Source organism: Hypomesus nipponensis, chromosome 14 (genome assembly GCF_054491055.1).
Source record: "Hypomesus nipponensis isolate SF chromosome 14, ASM5449105v1, whole genome shotgun sequence".
NCBI lineage: Eukaryota > Metazoa > Chordata > Actinopteri > Osmeriformes > Osmeridae > Hypomesus > Hypomesus nipponensis.
The window spans coordinates 22035001-22062007 of NC_140374.1; the positions used below are offsets into that span (position 1 = coordinate 22035001).

Here is a 27007-nt window from a genome sequence, read left to right on the forward strand (position 1 = left end):
GTTTAGTCCCAGAAGATTACCACTCCAACGCCACAGCCTCCAGCCTCCAACCTCCCCAACATCTCAGCCTCTCAGCCTTAAGGTGAGGGCCTGTGGCAGTCTGGTTGGCTGCTGGATTCCCCCACAGGCTGTTATAAATAAGGCCCATTGGAGAGAGTTGAATAACAAGCTGGGCAGACTTGTTCTGCTGAAAGGTGATATTTCCTGGGTGTTATGCTGAAGTACTGTGGGTACATTTCGGGGAATCTTATGAATGTGGCACCTCCTCTCATACCCAAGACCAAGGGTGTAGCAGACACACACACACACACACACACACACAGACACACTGTCAGAAAGGCTGCCGAGAGGACTGGAGCTCATGTTGTGGAGGCCCAGCTGTCTAGGGAGCCTTCAGACAGAGAGAGGAGACGTTGGGAGGAATGTCCAGCAGAGAGCAGAGAGCAGAGAGCAGAGAGCAGAGAGCAGAGAGGAGAGAGCAGAGAGCAGAGAGCAGAGAGCAGAGAGCAGAGAGCAGAGAGCAGAGAGCAGAGAGCAGAGAGCAGAGAGCAGAGAGGAGAGAGCAGAGAGCAGAGAGCAGAGAGCAGAGAGCAGAGAGCAGAGAGCAGAGAGCAGAGAGGAGAGAGGAGAGAGCAGAGAGCAGAGAGCAGAGAGCAGAGAGCAGAGAGCAGAGAGCAGAGAGCAGAGAGCAGAGAGCAGAGAGCAGAGAGCAGAGAGCAGAGAGGACTCCACACATGTCCTCTGGCCTGGCAGAGTAGAGGGGGTGACGACATACAGAGTGAAATAACGAGAGAAAAAGGAAGAGAGAGAGAGTAAGGGAATAAGAGACAGAGAGATAAAAAAAAGTTATATGAAATGTTATGTACTCAACAATACTTTCAAACTATTTACATGGACTGGTTAGTCCTGGATATGATTATTAATAATGTGTATTAAAATCATATAGTAATATGAATTCAGACTGAAGAAGGAGAATCTTAGACTGAAGAAGGAGAAGTCCTGTAGCTTGAGACTTGAAAAGTGCTATTTTCCAGTGGTCTTATTCAGCCTGGAAACAAGCTAAACATTCAACCTGCCATGAGAACAAAGGAGCCAGGGTTATGGATGAATGTAATAACTAGCAATACTGACCGCAGGAACAATGACCTTATATGGGCAGGAGGAAATCCTTCAACACTTCTTCTGCTTGCTTGCTGAGACTTTTATGAGGGGTGTGTGTACGTGTGTGATATAGAAAGAGAGAGAGAGAGTGAGAGAGATTTCAAGGAATTCCCTGACACACCAAAGAACACAGACTGGGTCTTGTAACTCTTTCGCTGTTCCAGCTAGTCCACCAAGAATTCTTCATGGTGCTTTCTGTGTCTCCGCCAGTACGACGATTCACTAACATGAGCTTACAAAGATCCCATTGACAGTGTAGTGGTCAGGCAGTGAGAAGATTCAAGCTACATGGTCAGTTAAGAGGAAGGTTCCAATGTTCTGCCAGAGTTGGAACAGTAAGTAATCTAACTAACTGCACTGAGGCAGGGGAGGGAGGGGGGGGGGAGGGGGGAGGAGGGGGGGGGAAGGGGGAGGAGGGGGGGGGGTCACCCAATGTGACTGTGACAGATATCCTCAGCAGCAAGGAGCGGGAAGCCTCTGAGACGAGGCAGTTTCACTCTGACAATGCATTCCCCAGACCTGCGGTGAGAGTTTGGTAGGTTAGGTAACCACTGCAACAGTGTCCGCATTCCTCAGCCATTCCCTCAGTGTCTCTGAGGCGGGGCAGATAGGAAGTGGGGCAGATAGAAGGTGGGGCAGATAGGAGTGCATTGTGCTGTCTGGAGACGTGACAGGAAGCTGTTGTACTAGTCGGGTGGCCGGTCACCTGCTGCGGATCATGTGAGGGCGTATGACTGCATCCCTTCACCCCAGGCTCTGTGGGACGCTGCGACACCTGCAGAGCGCTGGCCTGTGAGTGGGGGGGCCAACAGGAAGTACTTGTCTGAAACACAGGAAGAGGCCTGATCCCTGACAGGAGCTAAGATGATTATTGTTTCAGCGGGTCGACAGCATGAGCGTTGAACAAATAAAGGATGCACACACACACGCACACACACACCAGGCTCAGTATTTACCATTAGAGTTTCTACAATTAGAACTCTGGAGAGCTTCTTAGTCAGGAGACTGTTTGGTAGATTCCCTTTGGATTCACATCATGTTCTCTATCACGCTACTAAAACAACATATCATATCGAATAGTTTCTAGCATGGATTTTGGACTTTTTCTGTCCGCTTGAAGCAGCAAGTGTCTGCTGTGGAGCTTCCCTGGCCAGCAGGCAGGGAAAGGAAAGGGGATTTCCTGCTTGTCATGGTTTGAGGGTGTTTCCCAAGTAACACAACACCTTACAAAGGCCCTCTCTGTCCAGACCTTGGCTAGGACTGGAACAGCTATTTGGCAGAGCTTTTACTTTCATATGAGAAGAAAAGTCACTCCTTCATTTTAAAGGAACAAATATTACTCTGTGTACTACATGTCTGTAGATTCCCAACAAAATATCAATTTGCATTCAACACTCTCTCAAACCACCTGGACCCCATATAATTATTTATTTGTCCTCAACTGTGTTGCACATGATTCACAATAGCTGTTGTGTGTCTAGAGATCCTCAATATATCCACTCACAATAAATCCTGGCCACAATCAAAACGCACAAAGTCCAGTCACACACATTCCTCAGGAAGTCACAAGATGACATCATTTCCTACACACAAACTGCAGACCACAATTACATTTCCTTTTCTTATGGTGAATATCCAAGTGTGTCTATACCTTACCCACAGATGCTAAACAGATTTAGAATCTTTCACACCAGAACTGTGGACTGTGTGACACAAGGGGACTGTGGTCAGGTTTAGGGTATAGCTTTGCATGGCCCTGAGGACGCATGAGGAATTGAAAGAGAATAGATGGGAAAAGAATCACTAAAGTATTTACACAAATGTTGAAATTGATAACTGCGTTAACAGGCTCAGAGCAGCACCGACCGTCTCTTCTGAGACGCAGATTCCAGCATGCACACACAGAAGCCTCTTTCACAGTGGTCCTCTCGGGCCCTGCTCAGTGGAAGCCAAAACAGAACGTCTTTTCTTCATGCCAGAGAGCAGGGCCTGTGTTTGGGCAACATGAGCCGGAGAGGCAGGACTCTGGCTGGGTTGGGCGGCCCTGGATGAGGGCTCACTGAAGTCCTCTTCACAGGCTGGCCTCCCTCCCCACCCCTCTCCTCTGAGTCTGTGGATGAGCCCAGTGGGCAGGAACAACATGCACACACGCTAACGCACACACGCTAACGCACACACGCACACATGCTAACGCACACACGCTAACGCTCACACGGTCACGCACACACGCTAACGCACACACGCCCACGCACACACGCTCACGCACACACGGTCACGCACACACGCACACACGCTCACGCACACACGCTAACGCACACACGCTAACGCACACACGCTAACGCACACATGCACACACTCTTGGCTGTCTGCCAGAGGCTGGGACCTCCCTGTCAAAGACATGACCCCCATAACAACGTCCTCTACTGTAAAGCTACTATGGGGTGTGTGGGGCCTTAACCGCTCTGTGAAGTATGTGTGTGTGTGAGTGTGTGTGTGTGTGTGTGTGTGTGAGTGTGTGTGTGTGAGTGTGTGTGTGTGAGTGTGTGTGTGCTTGGTGATTTAGTGGCTGCCCATTGTTTGTGTGGGGGTGGATTCATCAAGTATATCTGTACAAACTTGAGCTTACATGTAACCGGTACTGGAGGTTGTGGCCTATGTACTAGCTTGTGTGTGTTGTCAGTTACAGCTATGAGAGAACTGGCTAAGCTAAAACTGTTGTGGTAACTTAAGTGTCATATAGTATGGCTAAAGAGTCATAGATCCTTTCCTCTGTGCATCTATTTTTGAGATGTCCTTGAGGAATAATTACACACACACACACACACACACATTCTAGTGTTGCATACATTCGATACACACACATAAACAAACCAAAGGACAAACGTTAAATGGCTGCTGTGTTTACAGGGCGGTGTTCCTGCAGAAAGTTGAAACATGAATCTTGTAATGACAGCTACCTCAGTCAGAATAAGGTCAACAATGTCTCAGGTCTTTTAAGAAAGTGTGTTTACCAAGAGTGACGTGTTTCTTTTGTGTACAGGAGTCAACCAGGGAGTTTCAGTGGCCTGAGGTCTGAAAGGCTGTTCTGGAACAAGACCCGACAAGTTCCCCATCAGCTGCAGACAGAGCAAGCCTCTCACAGCTCAGACTGAAGATAGCAAACACCTCCCTGCCATGGCAACGTAAAAAGCAGGATGACTAGACATGAAGATGTCATCTTTATTTCAGGAATGGTCCATCAAAAGATCATGTGAAATTGTTACTTAGTCTGCCTCACACACACACACACACACACACAAACACACACATTGTGTAGTTATGGTCTAATATAGAGCAGTGTCACATTTCTGTTCTCCAACAATACATTGACATGGTTCATTTAGCTAAATAACTGGATTTCTTTTGATTCTCAACTAGCAACAAGTGGCCTGTCAAAACAGGGAACAACACAGATAAGAAACTGATAAGAGGTTCATGACAGCTAACTCCTGAGGGTGGGGCCATGTCAGGCATCCTCCAGGCAAACTCTTTCTTCTCTTCTCTTTGCTCCGACAAGCCTGGACTTGTCTCTCCTTCTTGTGCTGTGCTGGCTGGCTGTCAGCGTTGAGCATTGTTCAGATGGCTTGGCAAGCGGGTCCAGACGCACCCCACCCCCCTGTGACACAGCGGCACGGCAGGAACGGCTGTGCAAACATCCAACCTGACTCATCCGTGACCCACAGACACACCTGATACAGGTGGACCCGTTGCCCCCGCCCCGCCCCCTGACCTGGCCGGGGCTGGGGGCGGGGGGTGCTGAGAGAAGAGGAACAGGAAGAGAGAGGGAGAAAAGGAGAGATGAAGAGTGGATGAAGGAGGTGTAGAAAGATGAGCTATCTTTTGCCCCCCGTCCTGCAGTAAATAAACCTACACTTGATGTGCTTTGTTTCCACATCAGAATGACTGACTGACTGAAGGACACCTGACCTCCAGGGTTAAGGTTAGGGTTGGTCTAAGGGTTGGCCTAACCACCCCCCCCCCCCCCTCCAAAGCTGCATGTTTACACACATGTCCAGAAACACACATGCAAACGCATCCCCCCCTCCCCTTGACATGTCACGCAGCACAAAGACCCAGTGTCCTGCCCACTCTGAGACACTCTGGGAGCTGTGACTCAACTCACAAGCACATGGGCACCCCTGCCTGACCCCCAGCCCCCTCACAGTGCCCTCTGACCCCCCCTCTCCTCCATCACCGTGTTCCACAAAGCTGGGTCATGGATCTCAGCTGGTCCTACACTCATCAGCAGCCTGTCTGCTTGTGGGTCCTCAGATCCACTGAGCCAGGGTGGCGGCTAGTGAGGACACAAGTTGGCCCTGCAGTCAACCAGCAGCCCCAGTGAAACAGCCAGGGTAGGGATGACCTCAGACAGCGCCGCCCTGACTTCCGTCTGTTTTGACAGCGTGACAGCTCATCTCCCCAGGTATTCAACCTTCTGAAGCTTCAAATGCATTCCTGCCAGCCTACCCCCGTGGGAACTCGAACCAGGAAGTTTTTAGAAGAGGCACGAAACATAATTGTTTTGAGAATGCCATCCTATCTCAGACAGGAATGAAGACAGACCAGTGAAGGTATCTGACCGCTTAATTAAACATAAAGAGGAATATGCTGGTTTTGGTGGTCTCCTGATGCATTGTGGGAAGGCTTGGCACACTGTCAATGCGGTGACTGCTGACTCCTGTTGTCCGTGACCCAAGGGGATCAGAGGGACTGCCACCTCTGCAGTCTAGTGTGTGTGTGTGTGTGTGTGTGTGTGTGTGTGTCTATGGGATTCAAACCTAAACACTCCTCGTATGACGTTGACAACTCGGAGTGTGGCGTCTTAGGTTTTGGAGTTATATCTTTACAGTGTGCGTGTGTGTGGGCAACAGTGGGATTAGGACCCACAGCACTGCGGTCTGAAGTCAGCCTTGCTGTGCCAGGTGTGTGTTCCTCTCACCAGGACCTTCTAAACTTTACCTGCTAACATGTTAGCGTCATGGTGAAGTCACGGTAATGACCAGTGTCCCAACTGCTGTATCCCCATGGGCTCATGGCCCACAGCTTGTAGTAATCATGATAGTACACATCCCAGTACCGTCATGAGTATTCATGTGTTTGTTCCTTAAGGCAGCACTACCCTCTGGTGGAGAACAGAGGTATCACATCTACTGAGTTGGTCTATGGAGCAGAAGCTAAGGACACAGAACATCCTAGTTCGTATAGTTACAGTACATAAGCGTGGTAAACTAGATATGAACCACAAGATTACAGCCCACTTACAGTTCTCCCATGTAAAACTCTGCAGCGCTGCAACAGTTCATCCAAACTGACAATCAATCAAGACAGCTGGCCTCGTTACTGAGTGTTAATGTTTACTGTAGTGCCACAGTATACCAACACAAACATGGAGCATTCACATGCCCGGTTAGATCATTCTCATTTGACAAAAATATCTGTGTACATGGCAGTAGAGTTGAAAACAGAAACAAAGTGAATAGAAGCATTCAAATAGTCGCCTTCCTCGTGAGCTCTCTCTCTATTCCCATTGGGCGGTTCAACAGCGGGCCGTTCTCCCGACAACCAATCAGAGAGTCAGTTTGGTCTTTTCACACACACCTGCTGCCCTAATGACCACACGCTGGGAGGAGCCGTCCTCAGACAGCTACCTCTGCAGATCATCAACATTAAAGTCAATCACCCAATAAATACATTCTGAATTTGGTAACACAGTGTGTGTGTGTGTGCTCCACGTGAATATATACACATTTAAACATTGATGAAAAAAAAATTATACAAATTACTAAGTGTTTTACATTTAAAACAGGTTTTGGAAAGTGCAGACACAACCCACTGGACAGCTGCAACAGTCCCTTTATCTTAGAACTTCATTTGTATTTCTTTATTTTTTTCCAAATCTTCTTCCTTTTTCTCTCCTCCACCAGCAGTCATTCCATCATCCCTGATTGTACACACTAGATGTCATGTGATCCACACTAGAGTCATGTGACCCACACTAGGGTCATGTGACCCACACCAGAGTCATGTGATCCATACTAGATGTCATGTGACCCACACTAGAGTCATGTGATCCATACTAGATATCACGTGACCCACACTAGGGTCATGTGACCCACACTAGGGTCATGTGACCCCACCTAGGGTCATGCTCGAAGCTCGCTCCCTGATGGTGATCACACACTTCTCTTTGACTCTCAACATTGTTTATAGATGTCAATATAAACACACCCCTGTATACTCTTTTGTCCTCATGGATTATAAATACTGTTTTGGTAAAATCCTCCTCATTAAAAGACAAGACAGCATGTGTGTGAGAGTCTATATCTAGACAAAAACATAGAATTGCACTGATGGAAGCTTCGTTTATATATATTTTTTCTCTCATCCTTTTCTCTCTCTCTATTTGCGATGCTTTTTGATCCTTGTCACGACTCCTCTGTTTGGCTTCAGCGTTAATCCCCAAACACTTCAGAGGAAGTGGAGCAGGAAGAGACCAACGCTGTTCATCTAGCTTGTGCCCATAGGGCCTATTTTACAAACAACAGGCACACACACACACACACACACACACACACAGGCACGCACACACACACACACAGGCACGCACACACACATCAACAGTATTGCGGGGAGTATAAAAGAACACATCCATGTACAAAGGAGTGATGGTCATGTGGGCAGGAACTCCCATCACTCCCTGTCATTCTTCTTGTTCATATAAAAACGAGCAGGTCCGAGACAGTGTGCTCTAGCTCAGTCCAAAGTGCACAAGTCCTCTGTTGTCTCAGTCCACACACACAGCAGGGACGTGGTGGGGGCTGTGGTTATTGCTGTGGCGCCCAGGCTCCTCCCCCTTCTCGGAGGTGGTGGTGGTGGTGGGGGGGAAGGGGGGTTGTAAGTGTGAGGAGAAAGAGGGGGGGAGGGGGGGTCAGTCTTTAGACGCTGATTGGAGAGCAGTCTGTCTGTCTCTGTGCAGCTCCCAGCCCTGCCCACCTCCTGGGGTTTGTGATTACAGTCAGTTAGTGTGTGTGTGTGTGTGTGTGTGCGCTCAGGTGAAGACGTAGTTGAGGAGGAGCTGAGAGAGCAGGAGGACACAGAGGATGAGACAGTGGCGGCCGCTGACAGTTACACTGTCCTCAGACGCCTGCTGACGAGACAGCAGCCGGCTCAGAGACACCAGGTTCCTATGGACACAGAGTGGAACACACAGTCACAACTAACACTACTGCCATCTCCTCCAAGTGTTGCTAAAGACTGGTGTGTGTGTGTGTGTGTGAGACCTGTCTCACCTCTGCATGTCCTGCTGTGTGCTCTGTATGGATGCAATGGAGGCCTCTATCCCAGCAATGTCCTTCACTTCCTTGTTGCACCGTGAACACTGATTCAGGAACCCTGGTCATGTGACGGAAGAGAGGACAGACAACCTGGGTCATGTGACTGACATGTCATCAACCTCCTGGTCACGTCTCCAGAGTGAGAGGACAACTGTGTGCATCTCTAAATGTGAGACCTGTCATAGGCCTGACATAGGCCTGACATAGGCCTGACATAGGCCTGACATAGGCCTGACATAGGCCTGTCACAGGCCTGTCATAGGGCTGGCGCATGTGTGTGTGAGTCTCACCCTCGTTATCAGAAGACTTGTATGTGAGTTCAGGATAGAGCGATTTATCGGCGGGCAGATATTAATCAGACAATATTAGGCCTTTTCCTATCGGTAACTATCGGTATCGGCATTCATAATGGCTGATAAATGAATATAAAAAAATATTTAAAAAACGGACGAAACACCCTTCAACCATGTTATGAGTGTTGGCGTTGCATAGTTTGTCCACCAGGGGGCACTTTACAACGTCCCTGTTGGCAAAACTCATGGGGTCGGAATATCGGATTTTTTAATCACCAAATATTTGTATTGGTATGGCCTTAAAAAATGTGTGTCTCACCTTCGTTATCAGAAGACTCGTGTGTGGGTTCAGGAGTGGTGCTGCTGCTCTCAGTGTTCTGGCTGCAGCTGGACGGCTGACTGCTGCTCTTCCTGTGCTGTCCATTCAGCTGGGCCTGAACACACAAACACACGTCTGATAGCTACCAAAAACAGCCCAGAATCACACATACAAAACAGGAAGGGAAAGAGAGAGCAAGAGAGAGACAGCTAGTTTGCTGTGTGTGTGTGTGTGTGTGTGTGTGGACCTTCTGCTGGCTGGCCCAGGTGTGGCTGTAGGACAGGCCGTTGTGGCGTCTCTGGCTCCTCTCCTGGGTCTGGATCAGCCCGTCCTTCTCAAACTGGACCAGGCAGGTCTCCGGGTCCCAGGGTCTGGTGCTGCACCCAAACACAGCACAATGCTCAGGGAGTGAGGACGCACCTGGGTGTGACTACATGGAGATGGTACTGTGGTGTGTGTGTGTGTGTGTGTGTGTGTGTATTCCATGTTGTGTTTGCATACTCCATGTGTCTGTAGGTCCATTCCTGTGTGTCGGGGTCCATGCAGAAGAGTCTGGAGCTCCAGGGCTTGTCTCCGCGGTTGCGGGCCTCTGTCCTTTGAGCCTCCTCCAGGACAAACTTCTCCTGTGTGGCCCGGTTCTGGTCCCGGTCCACTATTGCACTGGTAACGTGCTGCCACAGTCTGGAACACGGACACACACCAATCTCAAAATACAGCTCTTAAATACAACAACATGAGTTAAAGTGTGAGAAAATGTGTGCGTGTCTGTACCTCTCAGACTCAAAAGGCCCCTGCTGGTCGATCTGGACCACCTGTCTCTTGAGTCTGGTCCTGCGGACCTCTGGAGTTGGGTTCCACAGCATTTCCTGTTGCCCTGAACGCTTATCCTGCAGGAACACCTCGCCATCCTGACACAACAACAACAACAACAACATCATCATGAATCAACCAAAGACAACCATACATGCAGAGTGGATTCTCCCAGCCTTTGTACAGACTGAAAGAAGACTCGCAGAGGAGAACATGAAGGGAGAAAGGAAGAAGTCAAGGCAGACGTGGGTTGAGAGGTGCAGAAATGGAGAGAGAAGACGGAAAGAGCAGTGTTGGCGGCAGGGTCGTGTCGTACCCAATGACCATCCACTGTAGCCAGTAGCTCCTCCCCCATGTGGATCTTTCCAGAGATCTGGTTGGTTGAGGAGGCTCCTCCTAAGAAGGGCTGCAGACATGATGCACCAATCAGCACAGGGACTTACAGCACAGACCAATCAAGACACGCACCTCAGCTGCCTCAAATGGCTCCTATATTCTTGGAGTTCTAGTTAGAGAATCTCCACTGGCAGGTGTTACTCCTGTAAAAGACTTCACCTGGGCTCCGTATCTAGGTTTTGTGGATATAAAGGACCAGAGGACAGCTGTACCTTGAGCTTGAACTCGAGCTCAGCTGCATATCTGGTCTGCTCACACTCGATGGTGATCTTTCCTCCCAGCTCCAGCGTCATGGTGCCGTACAGGATACCTGGGAACACACACACACACACAAACACACACGTCACACACACACACACACACACGTCACACACACGTCCATTGACAGAACGCAACTGTCGACCCCTTCTGACACACTCTCACGTACAGAAAGCCAGGACTGAGCCCATGCCAGTGAGAGCGACTGGGACCAGCAGGGGCAGATAGAGCCACGCAGCCCAGAAACACAGCTCTGTTCCACAGGGTGTAACAGAGTCCTGAGGCAACATGACCCAGCACTGTACATTTACATTTAGTCATTTGACACTCTTATCCAGAGCGACTTACAGTGGGTACAGGGACATTCCCCTGTGGCAAGTAGGGTGAAGTGCCTTGCCCAAGGACACAACGTCCTTTTGCACAGCCAGAATCAAACCGGCAACCTTCTGACTAATAGCCTGATTAATACCCGCTCAGCCATCTGACCCCACAGTGTAGCCATCAAAGCCTCAACACAGATTCTCTTTCTATTCATCTTTTACTGTAACTGACCTGACGTATTGAGGGAATAGGAAGACAAGGTGAGAAATGATCCAAACGACCAAACTGTTAGAATCTAGACTTCAGTCCAGTCAGTCCTTACCTTTGCAGTGTGCGTAGGGCATGGTGATGACATACTCCTCCTCTCTGCCCAGCAGAAGCAGTCTGGCCTTGCCGTCCAAGATGGCCGACAAAGAGTTCCCTTAAACACCAAAACCACACAGGAGACTCATTATCTATGAGAAATAATACAGCAGACTGGACCTGTCATAGTACTAAGATGTACGAAAACTTTATTGACAAATTGACAAGATAGATAACAAGAAAAATGATGCTCATAGCTGCAGGGCCAAGGAAACAGGTGGGGTGTGAGAGTCTGTACCGTAGAACTTGGACTTGGCCAGGATGCTGCCACTGATTGAGAAGCCATCTTTCTTGTTGCAGATGTAGAAGGCAGAGATGGGAGGGTGATGGGAGACCTGAGGAGAGGGAGGAGAGGAGGGAGGAGAGAGGAGAGGGAAGGAGAGAGGAGAGGGAAGGAGAGAGGAGAAGTGTTGAGCGCATGGAGAGAGCGCCATGTAGAAAGAGAGGTATGTGCCGTTGGAGTGAATGTGTGTGTGTGTGTGCTGAAGTGTATGTGAAGCCTCTCACCTGCTCTGCGATGTAAAAGGTGCAGCTATTTGTTTGGGGGTGGAGCCAGCAGCAGCGAAACATCTCACCCAGGATGGGATTATACGGCTTCTTCAGACCCTACAACACACACACACACACACACACACACACACACACAGGGAAACGCACACATCCACGTTAGGCAGCTCATCAGAGGCCTGGTTCCATAAAGCAGGTTACCTGATAAGCCACATGTGTCAGTTAGTCTGACTCATTTGTACTTCATAACTTATGCTTTGAAACTAGTCTGGTCCGGGTCAGGCTAATTGTCAGGTTTAGACCGTGTTCTTGCTTAACCAGACGTTCCTGTAACACTGCCCCAGTGGGAAAACGATGATTTACCACGGACATTCTCATTTTCTAATTCTCATCAGTTCAATATGTAGGCTACATTTATAGAAAATCAACTTAAATAGCCTACATAGGCTACAACATTTAGCCTAATGCATTAAACAATGATAAACAATGATTTGATACACAATATAGCCACGTTAAACGTATTGCTATACTGTATGGTAGTTTGTGATTTCAAATGTTTAGGCATCAGGCATAAGCCTATCTCAATCTAAATTATCAGAGTATAATTATCATTGCAATATAATTGTTAACAGTAGCCTTCAATTGCAAAACAAACCTAAATCTATAGGCTACATCTATCCTCCATTTTCCTGACACAACAACCATGTTAAACAGTTAAGCTGTATTGATTGATAGTAGGCTATTTATTTAAAACAAGGTCAAAAAAGTCAATTTAGATGTGTTTAGAGAGTGTCTGTTTTTTAACAACAAAGCAAAGGTCTTTAAAAGGACCTTGACCTACGTAGCCTATTGTTCATGTCAATCATGACGTGTCATTTTAGTAGCGGTGGTTGAGGGAGCTGTCATAGTACAAGGCTTAAGGGGAACGTTCTTTCTGGAAGAAGTCACGTGGCCGTGTGCATTGCTTTTGCCGTGGTGGATTGTATGATCCATGTTTTACCTTGAGGGCTGTTTAAGTATAGGGTGCACGCGCAGTTAGTTTGACTACTGAAATCTGACTTGAATTAGTAGGCGTGCGTAAGCTGAAATGGGCCTTTATGGAACCACTTTAGCCCTGCTTGACTGATTAAACTAATTCAAGTCTGGTTTGGGAGCGGCTTGGGAGCAGCTTATTTGAGCTGCCTTTATGGAACAGGCCCTCCCATATCTAAGCCATCAACACAGCGGCACACCCTGGTTTGTGCCAGCAGCCTGAGTGGATGAACCAGTCCCACCAGCAGAGCGAGACTCACATCCAGGACAGCCCCTTTGGCCCAGCACAAGCCAGCCCCCCAATCAAACCACGGGAGTCACAAAGTACGGCTTCTAAACGTGACCCCCTTAACACCTACCTCCAGAGAACAGCCCCCCCAGTCAAGCAGTAACAGACACAGAAGCTAGCAGGTAGAGCTGCTAATGTGAGAACTCATTAAGGCCAGTCATTCAGATGGCTGTTGTGTTTGCCATCAGGTCAGAGGTCAGAACAGAGCTTACCTTGGGTTTCTTATAGAAGCCAGACAGGTACCAGCGTACCACCTGTTTGATCCTGCCGTACGGACTCTCCTCCAACACAGCCCTGTGACAGAGAGAGAGCAGGGGAGGGACAGGAGGGGGATGAGGGGGGAGGTAGAGGGAGAGGGAGGATGGGAGAGGTAGAGGGAGAGGAGGATGGGAGAGGTAGAGGGAGAGGAGGATGGGAGAGGTAGAGGGAGAGGAGGATGGGAGAGGTAGAGGGAGAGGAGGATGGGAGAGGTAGAGGGAGAGGAGGATGGGAGAGGTAGAGGGAGGTAGAGGTTGGGAGAGAGGAGAGAAAAGATAGTAGACACCATAGGAGGGAAGAGTTCAGCTCATGACTCTCTACTCTGACACCGGTGGTTACCAGGGAGCGCTCTAGAGCCCCTATGTCACATGTCCTCATTTGGACCCTGCGGTCCACCAGACTCACTGTGAGAGCAGGCTGGCGTGGAAGTAGTAATCTGAGAGCTTGTCGAGGAAGGAGCGGGGCTCCAGGATGAAGGTGGGCAGCACCACCTTGGACAGGTCCATGCCCGGGCGCAGCTGCTTCAGCAGGGTCCAGATCAGACCCTTATTCTCCTCCGACACTGTCTCCACCTGCGACGCCTCTCCAGCCTGGGGCAGCAGGGCCACAGCAGGGTCAGCTACATCTGGGTGCTTTTATTCATTTTGCAGACGCTTTTATCCAGAGCGACATCCATACACAAATGCAGTTAGACCAGATAGGGAAACCAAAAGGATCTACATTTACATTACATTTAGTCATTTAGCAGATGCTCTTATCTAGAGCGACTTACAGTAAGTACAGGGACATTCCCCCCCCCCCCCCGAGGCAAGCAGGGTGAAGCGCCTTGCCCAAGGACACAACGTCATTTATCACGACCGGGAATCCAACTGGCAACCTTCGGATTACTAGCCCAATTCCCTAACCGCTCAGCCACCCGACTCCCTCTCATCTACGTGGGCTAAGAGCCCATTTATCACCTCGGCAGCAGTCAGGAGCAGCAGAGCAGAGGTGCGTGCGAGGGACAGTCTCACCTCGGCCATCTCCTCCTGGCCCTGCTCCACATAGGCTGTGGCCTGCAGGCCAGGAGACGGCTCGTCTGATTGGTCCATGTCGCTCTCCTCCGTCAGCCTTCCGTTCTCATTGGCTGCTGTGTCCCAGTCCTCGTGAGCTTCACGCTCTGATTTGTCAGAGGAGCCGTCATTCTCCATGTGGTGGTTTCCTAGCAGGGACTCATTAAACCTATCAGAGGAGAGACAAGAGACCGGGGTTGGCACATGCAAACACATGTGGATGACTCATCATTATAACCACACATTCATCCGCTCATAGGAGAGAAAAAGACCAGTGTTAGCCACTGGATTTAATTCAGTATAAATCACTATACAACCACTCATAACAACCAACTAAGAATTTGCAACAATTTCAATGCATTGATCAAATCATTTCTCCAAGCAGCAGCAGCAGCAGCAGCAGCAGCAGCAGCAGCACTGCGAGGACACAGTCCTCTCAGAACATCTTAAAATAGACCTTCGGTAGGACTGAAATCTAGGAGTGTCTAAAAATAGACCAGCCCCCAGTCCAGATGCCCCCCCCTCCCCTCCTGATAACTGCTGTGGGCTTTGAGAGCGTTACAGAGGGGCAGAACGCAGCGGGGCGTGGTCTGAGGAACCCCGGGGAAAGGACAGTGATGTCATCCGTCGTGTCTGGTTGTCTAGGCAACCCTGCCCATTTCTCCTACCTACGAGTGTGAATGTGACTGTCAGAGATCGCTGAGGAGGAAGAACACAAAGGACCCCACAGACCCCACAGAGCCAATCAGAACCAATCAGATATTCAGTGTATCGTGTTTCAGTGGCACAGCTATCACTCAACACAACAACATCCGTTGGAGCGGGAGGGCAGGAGGGAAAGAGGAACGACAGCTTACATAAGGGGTGAACCAGACAGCTAAAAGCCACAGCTAGCAGGACGCTAACAGGAAGCCATAGTACTGGTCCCTCCTGACTCTCCAGTGGACTCACTCCCTGTTGACCTCATCTTCCTCTCTCTACGTCTCCCAGACCCCCCTCATGTCTGCCCAACACAGTCGCCATCACAGTCACCATCACAGTGACCAACACAGTCACCAACACAGTCACCAACACAGAACATCACAGTCACCAACACAGTCACCATCACAGCCACCATCACAGTTACCAACACAGAACAACACAGTCACCATCACAGAACAACACAGTCACCAACACAGAACAACACAGTCACCATCACTGTACAACACAGTCACCATCACAGTCACCAACACAGAACAACACAGTCACCAACACAGAACAACACAGTCACCAACACAGAACAACACAGTCACCAACACAGTCACCAACACAGTCACCAACACAGTCACCAACACAGAACAACACAGTCACCAACACAGAACAACAGTCACCAACACAGTCACCAACACAGTCACCAACACAGAACAACACAGTCACCAACACAGTCACCAACACAGTCACCAACACAGTCACCAACACAGTCACCAACACAGAACATCACAGTTACCAACACAGTCACCAACACAGTCACCAACGGCTCCTCCAGAAGAACATCTGCCACACAGTCTGTCGTCAGATATCACCGAGCGACATGAGATATTACTGCAGAAAAAAAGACACACCCTAACCCATAAAGGCTGTCTTACCTCCTAGACAAACTGCAACTCTCAGACAGATCCCAGATAGTGGTACAATAACAAGCAGTTTCCACACTCCTGCCTGGCACAGACTGTACCCTCCCGTCGTCTCTTCTGAATACAAAAGTGTGTGTGTGAAAACCAAGCACTGAGTCATAGCCATATGTCTCCTAGTCTGCTCTGCCGCGCCTGCTTCCTGAAAGTGTGTGAGCGTGTGTGTGTGTGTTGCTGCTGCGTTGCTGATGTCTCTCTCTCTCTGGGTGGTGTAAGGTTAACATTCTCTCCAATCCTCACTACTCCTCTGCCTGTCATGTGACCCAGTGGTGATGTTCTGATTGGGAGGGGAAGCAAGAGACAAGCTAGAGCTGAGAGGGCCAGTGCGAGAAGGGGGCGGGGCATAGAGGAAAGAGACAACAGATGAAAGTCTATACATCTCTAAATAGGCAATAAAATGTTAGCATCAAGCCCCCAGTGCAGAACGAATTGAGTTAAAGCACAGAGGAGGTAGCTTAGAGCAGAGAACAATAGAGTACAGAAGAGTCCTCATTCAATGATGCCATTTTGTTTAAGATAATTTTGTTGGGAAATATTTTTTCAAGCTTTAGTAGAATTTCTTTTTGGATTTTTTTTTTTTTCCTTTCGAAACATTTTGGGACAAAGATTTTTTTCAACCTTTCAACACGTTTTGGGGCAAATATTTTTTCAACCTTTCAAAACTTTTTGGGGCAAATATCTTTCAACCTTTTAAAACTTTTTGGGGCTAATATCTTTTCAACCTTAACGTTTTGGGGATAATTTGTTTTCAACATTTCAAAAGTTTTTTGGGGCAAATACTTTTTCAACCTTCTAAAACATTCTTGGAAAATAAAATTCTCAACCTTTCAAAACGTTTTGAGGCAAATACTTTTTCAACCTTCTAAAACATTCTTGGAAAAATATTTTCTCAACCTATCAACCCTTTTGGGGAAAATATTGGTTCTGCACGGTGCATGAACATGTTACTCACTGCAGTAGCTCTGCGTCTGTGAGAGGGGTGGACTGCAGCAGGTGGAGGATGTGCGAGGACTCAGACGAGGTGCTGACGTCACAGTCCTTGCCTGCCTTGGCCGTCAGCTTGTACAGGCTGGAGCAGCTGAGGGCCAGCTCTAGAGCATCCATCCAACAGCGGCCTGGAGAGGACATGGAGGGGGGCAAGTGGAGGACAGGTGGAGGACTGCATCAGCAGGGAGGTGTAACACTATTATACACACACACACACTTATTTTCCTATCCTAGTGGTGGCCAACCATTCGAAATTGTGTTCTAACCCCAGCCGTAACCCTGGATTTCACTATAATTCTAACCAAATTCAAAAGCATTTGCAGTTATGGGGCACAAGGGGAACTCACCATCGGACTCAGAGGCAGCTCTGAAGATAAGGTAGTTACTGGGCAGAGGCTGGGTGATGGAGCCCACATTCTCTCCTTTGGGACCCTGGACACCCAGAACAGAGTTGGCACCTTGATTTAGTCACAATATTAAATGGCAACAGATTTGACCTCTCTGAGAGGTCTTGTGAACATATCTGTAAAAAGTGATTCCATACTTGAGTTATTTGAATCTAAGTTTACATCGAAAGGACAGCTCGAAGATGCAAATGCATCTTCTAGATTTAGAACAGAAAGTACTGATAGAAGCTAGACGATGATTCAATGTCTTCTTAAATCGTGGCTAACCTTGATGGCCCAGATAGACTTGTCCAGAGGGTGGTAGAGCTTGAAGCAGAAGCCGTCCTTCTTGGAGGGCCTCTCGATCAGCTTGCAGGCGTTGAGCAGGATGGTGCCCACCCAGTGGTCTGCCTTGGGGGTCTTGTAGACCAGGAGGACCCCAGGCTTCAGGGCGCACCACAGCTTGGTCCAGCTCTTCAGAGAGCCACGGATCTGCAGGAAGCAGCAGGCACCTTCAGGCTCAAGCACTCCTCTTTCCTCTCTCTGCTGTCTGAGACGCCTGACGGTGGCCGTGTGCCATGTCATGGAAGCATGGGGAGTCCTGTGCTGTGTGTCACCTACCTTCAACCAGTCGGACATGATGACCACGCTGGGGTCCTTCAGAGCGCTGAACAGCTCTTTGGCTGCCCGTTTCTTCTCCTGACGGTAATTCTTCTTTTGGACCTGCAGGCACGCACACGCGCACGCACACACGCGCACGCGCACACACGCACACACGCACACGCACAGTGAAATCTCCAAACATGATCATCATACGTCCACTAGGGGGAAGTAGAGCATCATCACCATAATATTTGGTTAAATCTGTGACATTTAACATGTATAATTGAAAAGAAAATTCTCTAAATGACACTTCTATTCTTTGCTCAACCTGAGAAGAGACAGGCTATATGTACATCATAATGTACTGAATACCTTTATTGTTATCACACAATGGGATCTATTGAATTCTTAATTTCTCAGCATCCTTCACCCCAGACCCCTTCCTGCAGACACAGGAAGTGATGCGTACCTTGAGGGACTCTTTCCGGGCTAGCTTTTCCGTGGGGGAGGAGCACTCCTTCTCCAGCCCGTTAAATATCTTGGACTCAGACTGAACCGCACAAACGAGAGGGAGGACAACGTAAGAAGAGGCAAGACTTAAAGCAGGAAGGGAAAAAAAGGAATGAGTGAAATAAGCATTAATATGAAGCAAAAAACGAGGCCATCGTTTGTGCCCACTCAACCAAAACATCCAGCCCACTCCTACCCCTTCCATGAACAGGACATACCCTGTATCCCTGGATACCATAGCATATCTACAGACCATAGTGTGAAGTACCATGCAGGCTTCCTGGGGCTGTCTGAAATAGGCGGATGATCCCCCCCCACCCGGTCACTCAGCATGTTACTATGGGAACCGGTGAGTGCTAAGTGACCTATGAACCACATGATCCAGCCAACAAATACCATAGATGAGGCAGTTCAGAGGATAATGGCTTCTGTCACTATTCAATAATACGAAGGTTCAGTTCAACCAGGAAGACTTGTACTGGTGAAACTGTGCATAAAGAGGGGTCACCTTGGAGATCTTTGTTATCAGTCCCTATAGGCTGGTTCTTCCCTCCTTTAAGGACTCAGTTCTGGTGGTTTTGACTTGTATGTGATTCATACTTATTGTCCAGGGACATCTGGCCCACATGTCCACACACACACACACAAGTCATAGCCCAGTCCCTTGTGTGGAGGAGTGCTTGTGATGGTGTGCTGTGACGAGGCTCCTATTGTTGTGAAGAGTCCTCTGGAGCACACCAGCTGCAGCTCGGAAACACTCCACACACAAACACACAATCACACAATCCTGGGATAGAAGGACAGGGGAGCTCACACTGCACACACTGGAAAGGTTTAATGATCTGCTGTGCTGTGAAGCGGCATTACTGTCGAGGCGAGAGCGTAGTGGAGCGCAGCGTGACAGGATTGAACACAGCACATTAGTGAGTGGTGGGGGCGTCAGGGGAAGTGCTGTTTGGACGTGTAGCTGTCAAGGGTGTACGGCCGCATGTGTGTGGAAGTGGAACACTGGTACAAGCCACAGATGAAATGCCTGGAGGACAACAAATCAGCCAATGACAGCGGATCTCAGAGCCCAGTTTTTAAATCAGGATTTGCCTTCTTACCTTGCTGCTGGGTGACTGGGCGGGACTAAGTTCATCACTCAGCATTGATAGGCCGTTCCTCTCCGACTCACTTCCTGGTGATGGGAGAGGAACACAGTAACTGTGAGTACATGGGGCAAACTCCAGTAACATAAAACGTACTAAACCTACAAGATATCTCACAGTGCAAGGCAATAAAAAAAACCTGTATATGTGCAAACACTAAAAAGACATCTGAAGACATTCAGATGATTTCTATCAAACACAAACATTTATTCTCATCCAGGACAACAAAGTATAAGATCTTTCCTTACTTTCATAACTTTTTGATTAAAACAAATTCAGAACATAAAAAAAACAAAACGTACTTAGTTGAGTGGACGAAGGGCGTGCTTGGCACCGTACCTGGACTGAGAGGGTAAAGATCACTGTCCCCACCGTAGGACAGGTTACGGGTCAAGGCGCGGGTGTCTATTTTAGGTGGGGAGGTGGAGGTGGGACACAGGGACAACCTCCGATGGAACAAGTTCTCCTCCTTCATCCTGTCGACCTTCTTGTCCTCTGGAGGGAGGGAGGGAGAACACAATTAATCCAAACAGTTACACATTTCAAGTACGATAAGCTAAAGAATGAGTCGCCTTGATCCAAAATATGAATAATAATCCTCATGAATGTGGCCACCTACACAGACAGGACAGGTCTTCTCTAGAGACTCACTCTGCTCTCGCCTCTTACACTGGCCGGCTGCGCACCACGCAGGAGGAAGCACAGACGTCACCCGGCCCACACAATGGGCCAGTATGTGTCGGTGACAGGCCATCGTCACAGTACCAGTGGATGTGACAGACACACAGACCCTCAAACTCTGGGCAGCCACTCCACACCCCCTCACCCCTGGCCTCCCCTCCCCCACTGGCAGCTTCCATGTCGGGGAGAGCCAGTCAGCCATGTACCCCCCAGAGAGTGTCTGTCGCTGGCCACAGGCCTGGAGTCTCACCCTCACACAGGGGGCTATGCCCACACACACACACACACACACACACACACACACACACAACTCTCTTGTCTCACTTTGATTAAGCTGAGATATGCGTGTGTCTGCAACACACAAGAGCAAGCATACATTTGATGAACGAAGGACTATTTAGCATCTTTTTTTTAAAACATGGGATGAAAACATGTGCATGACACCTCTTCCAACCACGCATGTTAGGCTGCTGGCTCAGGAAAGCACATCTAGTACCATGAGCTCTTAATCCCTGCATTAGAACTCATACTGTGTGGCAGGGTGAGGTCTTAGAAGGCATTACTGGACAGCAGAGTGTGTGTGCGTGGCGTTAAAAGAGGCTCCCCTGCATCCCATACTGCAAGGGTTATCAGGTTCTGGAATGATGGTGAATGCCTCTGTTCAGTACACATAGGCAACACACACCCCTTACTGTCTTTGTGAGTGAAAGAGAGCCTTTCCTCACCCTTCTGCTGTGAGTCATGCTGCTTCCACTCATAGGCCTCTGTGGCCTCGCCCTCTCTCTACTCCCTCTCTCTACTCTCTCTCTCTACTCTCTCTCTCTACTCCCTCTCTCTCTCTACTCCCTCTCTCTTCTCCCTCTCTCTACTCCCTCTCTCTACTCCCTCTCTCTACTCCCTCTCTCTACTCCCTCTCTCTACTCCCTCTCTTCTCCCTCTCTCTACTCCCTCTCTCTACTCCCTCTCTCTACTCCCTCTCTCTACTCCCTCTCTCTTCTCTCTCTCTCTCTTCTCTCTCTCTCTACTCCCTCTCTCTTCTCTCTCTCTCTCTACTTCCTCTCTCTACACCCTCTCTATTCGCCCTTGTTTCCCTACTGTCTTTAGTCTCTGACAGAGTGGTCACATGGCTCGCAAAACACGTCATTTGTGATGAGCTGTTTTTTTTAATTAGCAGCAGATGTGATGGTACAGTGGGGCTGCGTTCAGCACACGTTACACGCTACACCTGATGAAAAGGGGAGACGTCCATAAAATGCAGTTGTCTGCAGATACTGTGAGAGTGGAGATTTCTAATAGATTATTCATGATTTTATTAGTGAACAGACCCAGAAGAACAGACCCAGAGACACGTGAGGAAAGGACAGAGAGAGACAGGCAGAGAGACAGAGACAGACTGAGAGAGACACAGACAGAGAGACAGGCAGAGAGACCGAGACAGACAGAGAGACAGGCAGAGAGACAGAGACAAACAGAGACACAGGCAGAGAGACAGAGACACAAACAGAGACACAGACAGAGAGACAGGCAGAGAGACAGAGACACAAACAGAGACACAGACAGAGAGACAGGCAGAGAGACAGAGACAGAAAGAGAGAGACACAGACAGAGACAGGCAGAGAGACAGAGACAGACAGAGACACAAACAGAGACACAGACAGACAGAGAGACAGAGCAAGAGAGAGCGAGCGGAGAGAGAAATAGAGTGAGCGAGAAAATATAAACGTCTAAAACCTGATTCCCCCCACCCTTCCCTGCTTGGGTGGTCTATAAATAGAATTCCAGTGCTGCAGTGTGTGTGTGTGTGTGTGTGGAGTACAGTATGAAGCTCAGGGTGGGGTGCAGATGTAATCCGTGAGCCTCCAATGTCACACACCAACACCAAGACACAATGGCAAGAGTCCAAGTTTGAGTTCACATATGAACTTGCCCTCCAGCCCTGGGGCCTGGCCATGGTGGGAAGACACATTGATTGACAGGTGGGAGACCCAATCGCAGCAGTCTCTCAGCTGCAGGGCAGGATTATTGGTAAGCGGGTGTGTTGGCCGCTGCCAGAAACTGTATCTGTCTCCTTTTCTCTGTTGAAGGGGGGGATTACACAGGAGCAGGCTGGTTGGGGGGCACCTGAGGGATGACCAGTCCTCCAGCACCTCAGATCCAGTTTGAAGCTAGCGAGGCCTGAGCAACCCATACACATTCACCATCACAATACATGCGACATCATAGTAGGACTTCCACTCTCTCCTCTTCTCTCCCAATACATCCTGTCTCCTAACCCTGTTGGTCACACCTTCACCCACCTGCAGCCGTTACAGGAGCACAGGGAGGGAGGGTTTGGCCAGCCCTGCTCAGAGGAGGCCTACATACAGAGAGAACCCTAACCCTAACGGGGACGATTGTGTGCTTCAGGTAACGTGTGACATCTTTCTTTCACCGTTGCCAAGCGAACAGTGTATTAGGAAAACTTCACTGCCAGAAATGAGTTGAAAATCCTAAATGTTTTCTCCTAAATCTATTCAACGGTGGTTTTTTGTTTGGTTTTCTTTCAGTTGAAAGTGGTTTGCTTCCTGCAGGGTGGTGCTAGCCCCGCCCCCACCCTCATATGACACATCACTGAGAGGCTAGACTAGCCTATCACTGACCTCATTCACTGTGCAGCGCTATGAAATGCTAGGCTAATATTTACACACGGATATGAAGAGCTAAGAGAAGATAACATTGACATGGAGCTGAACCAGGTCACTCAATGACAAAAACACTCCACAGGAACCCTGAACAGAGCACGCTCGACCTTCAGTAACCTTCGCTTAGCATGTTGGGAAGACAACACTTATCTGCTCATGGAGGTGTTTTATTAATCATTAGTCCCCACAGGAGCGAGGGGGGGGGGGGGGGGTGTTGACACACGTAAACCTGCTCAGGGTCAGTGCTTCTTGGCATCCTGAGCAGTCTCTAGACACACAAACAACCTCTGTGCTCCCGTCACCAGGAGACACTGTTAGCTTAGCATCATCTCTGGGCAGTGAAGGAAAAACCACATCAGCAGATATTAGCAACACTAACTAGACGGAGTGGAAGATTCACCGCCTCAACGGTGTTCTGGAATTTTCCACTGCAGCAGACGGAGGACAGGAAAACACTCGACGAAGAAAAAAGAAAAAACTCTGAAAAGTGTGATGTTGAATACACCCACACATTGGCAAGAGTTGGAATACATAGAAGCATGCATACACACAAACCAAAGGGAAACTCTAAACTGGTGACAAAACGAGTGTATAAGTGGTAAACAGCGCTAGTTATAGCCAGCTATGACTCTGTGCTCCCAAAATACATTTTCCATATCAGAAATCCGACTGGCCCATCTCTGGCAACAAAGTGTGACCTTCGGTCCCTTTCATCACTCCTGTCATGTGATTTCACATCCCGGTGACAGAGGGGACACATTGTATGACGGCCTGACAAGCCCAGGATAGACTTGGTGCGGGTGTGGCCCCAGTGTGTGTGTGTGTACAGGAAGAAAGACATGAAAAGCGAGTGACATGCCAGCTGTCACACATGAAACCCCGTTATGCTGTGCATCCCTCCTCTGGTCCATCCCTCCTCTGGTCCATCCCTCCTCTGGTCCCTCCCTCCTCTGGTCCATCCCTCCTCTGGTCCATCCCTCCTCTGGTCCATCCCTCCTCTGGTCCATCCCTCCTCTGGTCCATCCCTCCTCTGGTCCATCCCTCCTCTGGTCCATCCCTCCTCTGGTCCATCCCTCCTCTGGTCCATCCCTCCTCTGGTCCATCCCTCCTCTGGTCCATCCCTCCTCTGGTCCATCCCTCCTCTGGTCCATCCCTCCTCTGGTCCATCCCTCCTCTGGTCCATCCCTCCTCTGGTCCCTCTCTCCTCTGGTCCATCCCTCCTCTGGTCCATCCCTCCTCTGGTCCATCCCTCCTCTGGTCCATCCCTCCTCTGGTCCATCCCTCCTCTGGTCCATCCCTCCTCTGGTCCATCCCTCCTCTGGTCCATCCCTCCTCTGGTCCATCCCTCTCTGGTCCATCCCTCCTCTGGTCCATCCCTCCTCTGGTCCATCCCTCCTCTGGTCCATCCCTCCTCTGGTCCATCCCTCCTCTGGTCCATCCCTCCTCTGGTCCATCCCTCCTCTGGTCCATCCCTCCTCTGGTCCATCCCTCCTCTGGTCCATCCCTCCTCTGGTCCATCCCTCCTCTGGTCCATCCCTCCTCTGGTCCATCCCTCCTCTGGTCCATCCCTCCTCTGGTCCATCCCTCCTCTGGTCCATCCCTCCTCTGGTCCATCCCTCCTCTGGTCCATCCCTCCTCTGGTCCATCCCTCCTCTGGTCCATCCCTCCTCTGGTCCATCCCTCCTCTGGTCCATCCCTCCTCTGGTCCATCCCTCCTCTGGTCCATCCCTCCTCTGGTCCATCCCTCCTCTGGTCCATCCCTCCTCTGGTCCATCCCTCCTCTGGTCCATCCCTCCTCTGGTCCATCCCTCCTCTGGTCCATCCCTCCTCTGGTCCATCCCTCCTCTGGTCCATCCCTCCTCTGGTCCATCCCTCCTCTGGTCCATCCCTCCTCTGGTCCATCCCTCCTCTGGTCCATCCCTCCTCTGGTCCATCCCTCCTCTGGTCCATCCCTCCTCTGGTCCATCCCTCCTCTGGTCCATCCCTCCTCTGGTCCATCCCTCCTCTGGTCCATCCCTCCTCTGGTCCATCCCTCTCTCCTCATCTTCTCCCTCATCCCCAGATGAGGAGATTAATGGCTGGCCTGATGACCTACATACTGTGAGGGAGGACTGTAGTCCACCTCCACACACACACACACACACACACACACACACACACACACACACACACACACACACACACACACACACACACACCACAGCAGCAGCAGCAGCAGCGTGCTACACATCAACGCTACACAGCATTCACTAAACACACAAAACAACATTCACACAGCCCAAAGACAACATGTTTACAGCATGCACCCAGCCTCCTCGCTCCCTTATGACCCCGCCCTCCAGCCCCTCTCCACCTGCCACCTCCACAGTCCTCCAGTCCTGTCTAGCCCTCCCATCTGACCAACCATGTATGGACCTTAACATGTGAGCTACTGCTCTGATGTTGGGCCAGTCAGGATAGCCTTGGTACAGAGCTCTTAGTCTATGAGCAGGGACATCTATTTCCAGGTCCAGAGCAGGGTATATGTAGGCCAGTCTAAGAGTATCCCAGTTCTGTTGGCTGAAGCCTTGGGCTGCAGCTAGGTGGCTAACCAACCCTACACACACACAGACACACACACACACACACACACAGACACACACACACACCTCCATGCTGAGCCAAATAGAGAAGCAGAGCTGGCACTCGTCAATGCGTTTCAGCCTTGCCAGGGGAACAGAATCACTTTGCAGAAGAGGGCAACAACACTACACTTCTACGCTGACCTTCAAAAAGTTGACGTGCAGGGTGAGCTGAGTGGCTTGGTACCTGACCTTTCCACTCAGCGTGGAAGCAGTTGAGGAGCATTTACCCTGTTATGTTTCCAGAGATGATTGTCCCTCTCCTCACGAAGGAAACCTCGTACACTTGAGACCAACAGACACGGAAATCTAGGAAAGGTCCACTAGTGAGAGAACACATGCTGCCCATCCTGGGGCCCAGCAGCACAGGAGGACTGGGTTCAAGGTCCTGCTATCCCCTCCAAACAACAACTAACTGACAGCCTAGGCCCAAAGAGGGCCATAGCAAGGCTAGCGCTGGTTGTGTTTCCTGAGTAAAGTGCCAGTCATCGTGTGAGTTGGGGTTAGGTTGTGAGAACCACAGAGGAGTATAAACAGCAACGTTTCACTCAAGACTGAGGCCCTGGTGGACACACAGAGAGGTGATAATAGCCCTGAGCTCTGATTAAAGCTGCACTTTAATCGCTCAAAGTAGCCCATCAACCATTTCTGCTCACAGCTTGAAAAATGAAAACAGCCTGGTGCTGTTGCATCATGACAAGACACAGCAGAGAACCTCAGGGATGCAAGACACAGCAGAGAACCTCAGGGATGCAAGACACAGCAGAGAACCTCAGGGATGCAAGACACAGCAGAGAACCTCAGGGATGCAAGACACAGCAGAGAACCTCAGGGATGCAAGACACAGCAGAGAACCTCAGGGATGCAAGACACAGCAGAGAACCTCAGGGATGCAAGACACAGCAGAGAACCTCAGGGATGCAAGACACAGCAGAGAACCTCAGGGATGCAAGACACAACAGAGAACCTCAGGGATGCAAGATGAGTCGTAAGCTGATGAGTAGGAAGCTGTGCTCAGGGAGGGACGGAACCAAAAAAACGATTTTTGTGAATTACAACTGAAAATGCCTATATGTTCAAGAGCATTCTCTTGTTCGGGCGGTTGTTTGGACCTGGGTCAAGACAAATATGTCCTGTTTAGGCACTCACAATACTTTTTTCTCTTTTCAGTTTATGATCGAGATAAAAAAAATATTTTGGAAAAAAAGTATTTTATGAAAGTAGCAGGCTAAATATCAGGACAACATGAGTGCAGGCCTCAAAGGACAGTGTTGGAGGCCAGTCC

At 49.5% G+C, this 27007-nt stretch overlaps 1 protein-coding gene across 3 annotated transcripts in view; it reads right to left on the reverse strand.

The window, feature by feature from the left end:
* Window positions 1-6533: 6533 nt before the first annotated feature.
* The window catches only part of osbpl5 (oxysterol binding protein-like 5), a 35354-nt gene continuing 14880 nt past the window's right edge, over window positions 6534-27007 (reverse strand). For all 3 annotated transcript variants that reach the window (XM_084671958.1, XM_084671956.1, XM_084671957.1), the window contains exons 3-23: window positions 20079-20234; window positions 19695-19768; window positions 18548-18628; window positions 18097-18198; window positions 17764-17967; window positions 17437-17521; window positions 17055-17217; window positions 14394-14601; window positions 13786-13970; window positions 13335-13416; window positions 11802-11900; window positions 11533-11629; window positions 11254-11352; window positions 10565-10662; window positions 10273-10362; window positions 9918-10054; window positions 9648-9827; window positions 9394-9523; window positions 9147-9261; window positions 8490-8592; window positions 6534-8384 (exon numbers count right to left, since the gene is read on the reverse strand). In XM_084671958.1, the coding sequence (XP_084528084.1) occupies window positions 8249-8384; window positions 8490-8592; window positions 9147-9261; window positions 9394-9523; window positions 9648-9827; window positions 9918-10054; window positions 10273-10362; window positions 10565-10662; window positions 11254-11352; window positions 11533-11629; window positions 11802-11900; window positions 13335-13416; window positions 13786-13970; window positions 14394-14601; window positions 17055-17217; window positions 17437-17521; window positions 17764-17967; window positions 18097-18198; window positions 18548-18628; window positions 19695-19768; window positions 20079-20214 (2604 nt within the window). In that variant the 5' untranslated portion in view covers window positions 20215-20234 and the 3' untranslated portion in view covers window positions 6534-8248. The remainder of the gene's footprint in view (window positions 8385-8489; window positions 8593-9146; window positions 9262-9393; window positions 9524-9647; window positions 9828-9917; window positions 10055-10272; window positions 10363-10564; window positions 10663-11253; window positions 11353-11532; window positions 11630-11801; window positions 11901-13334; window positions 13417-13785; window positions 13971-14393; window positions 14602-17054; window positions 17218-17436; window positions 17522-17763; window positions 17968-18096; window positions 18199-18547; window positions 18629-19694; window positions 19769-20078; window positions 20235-27007) is intronic.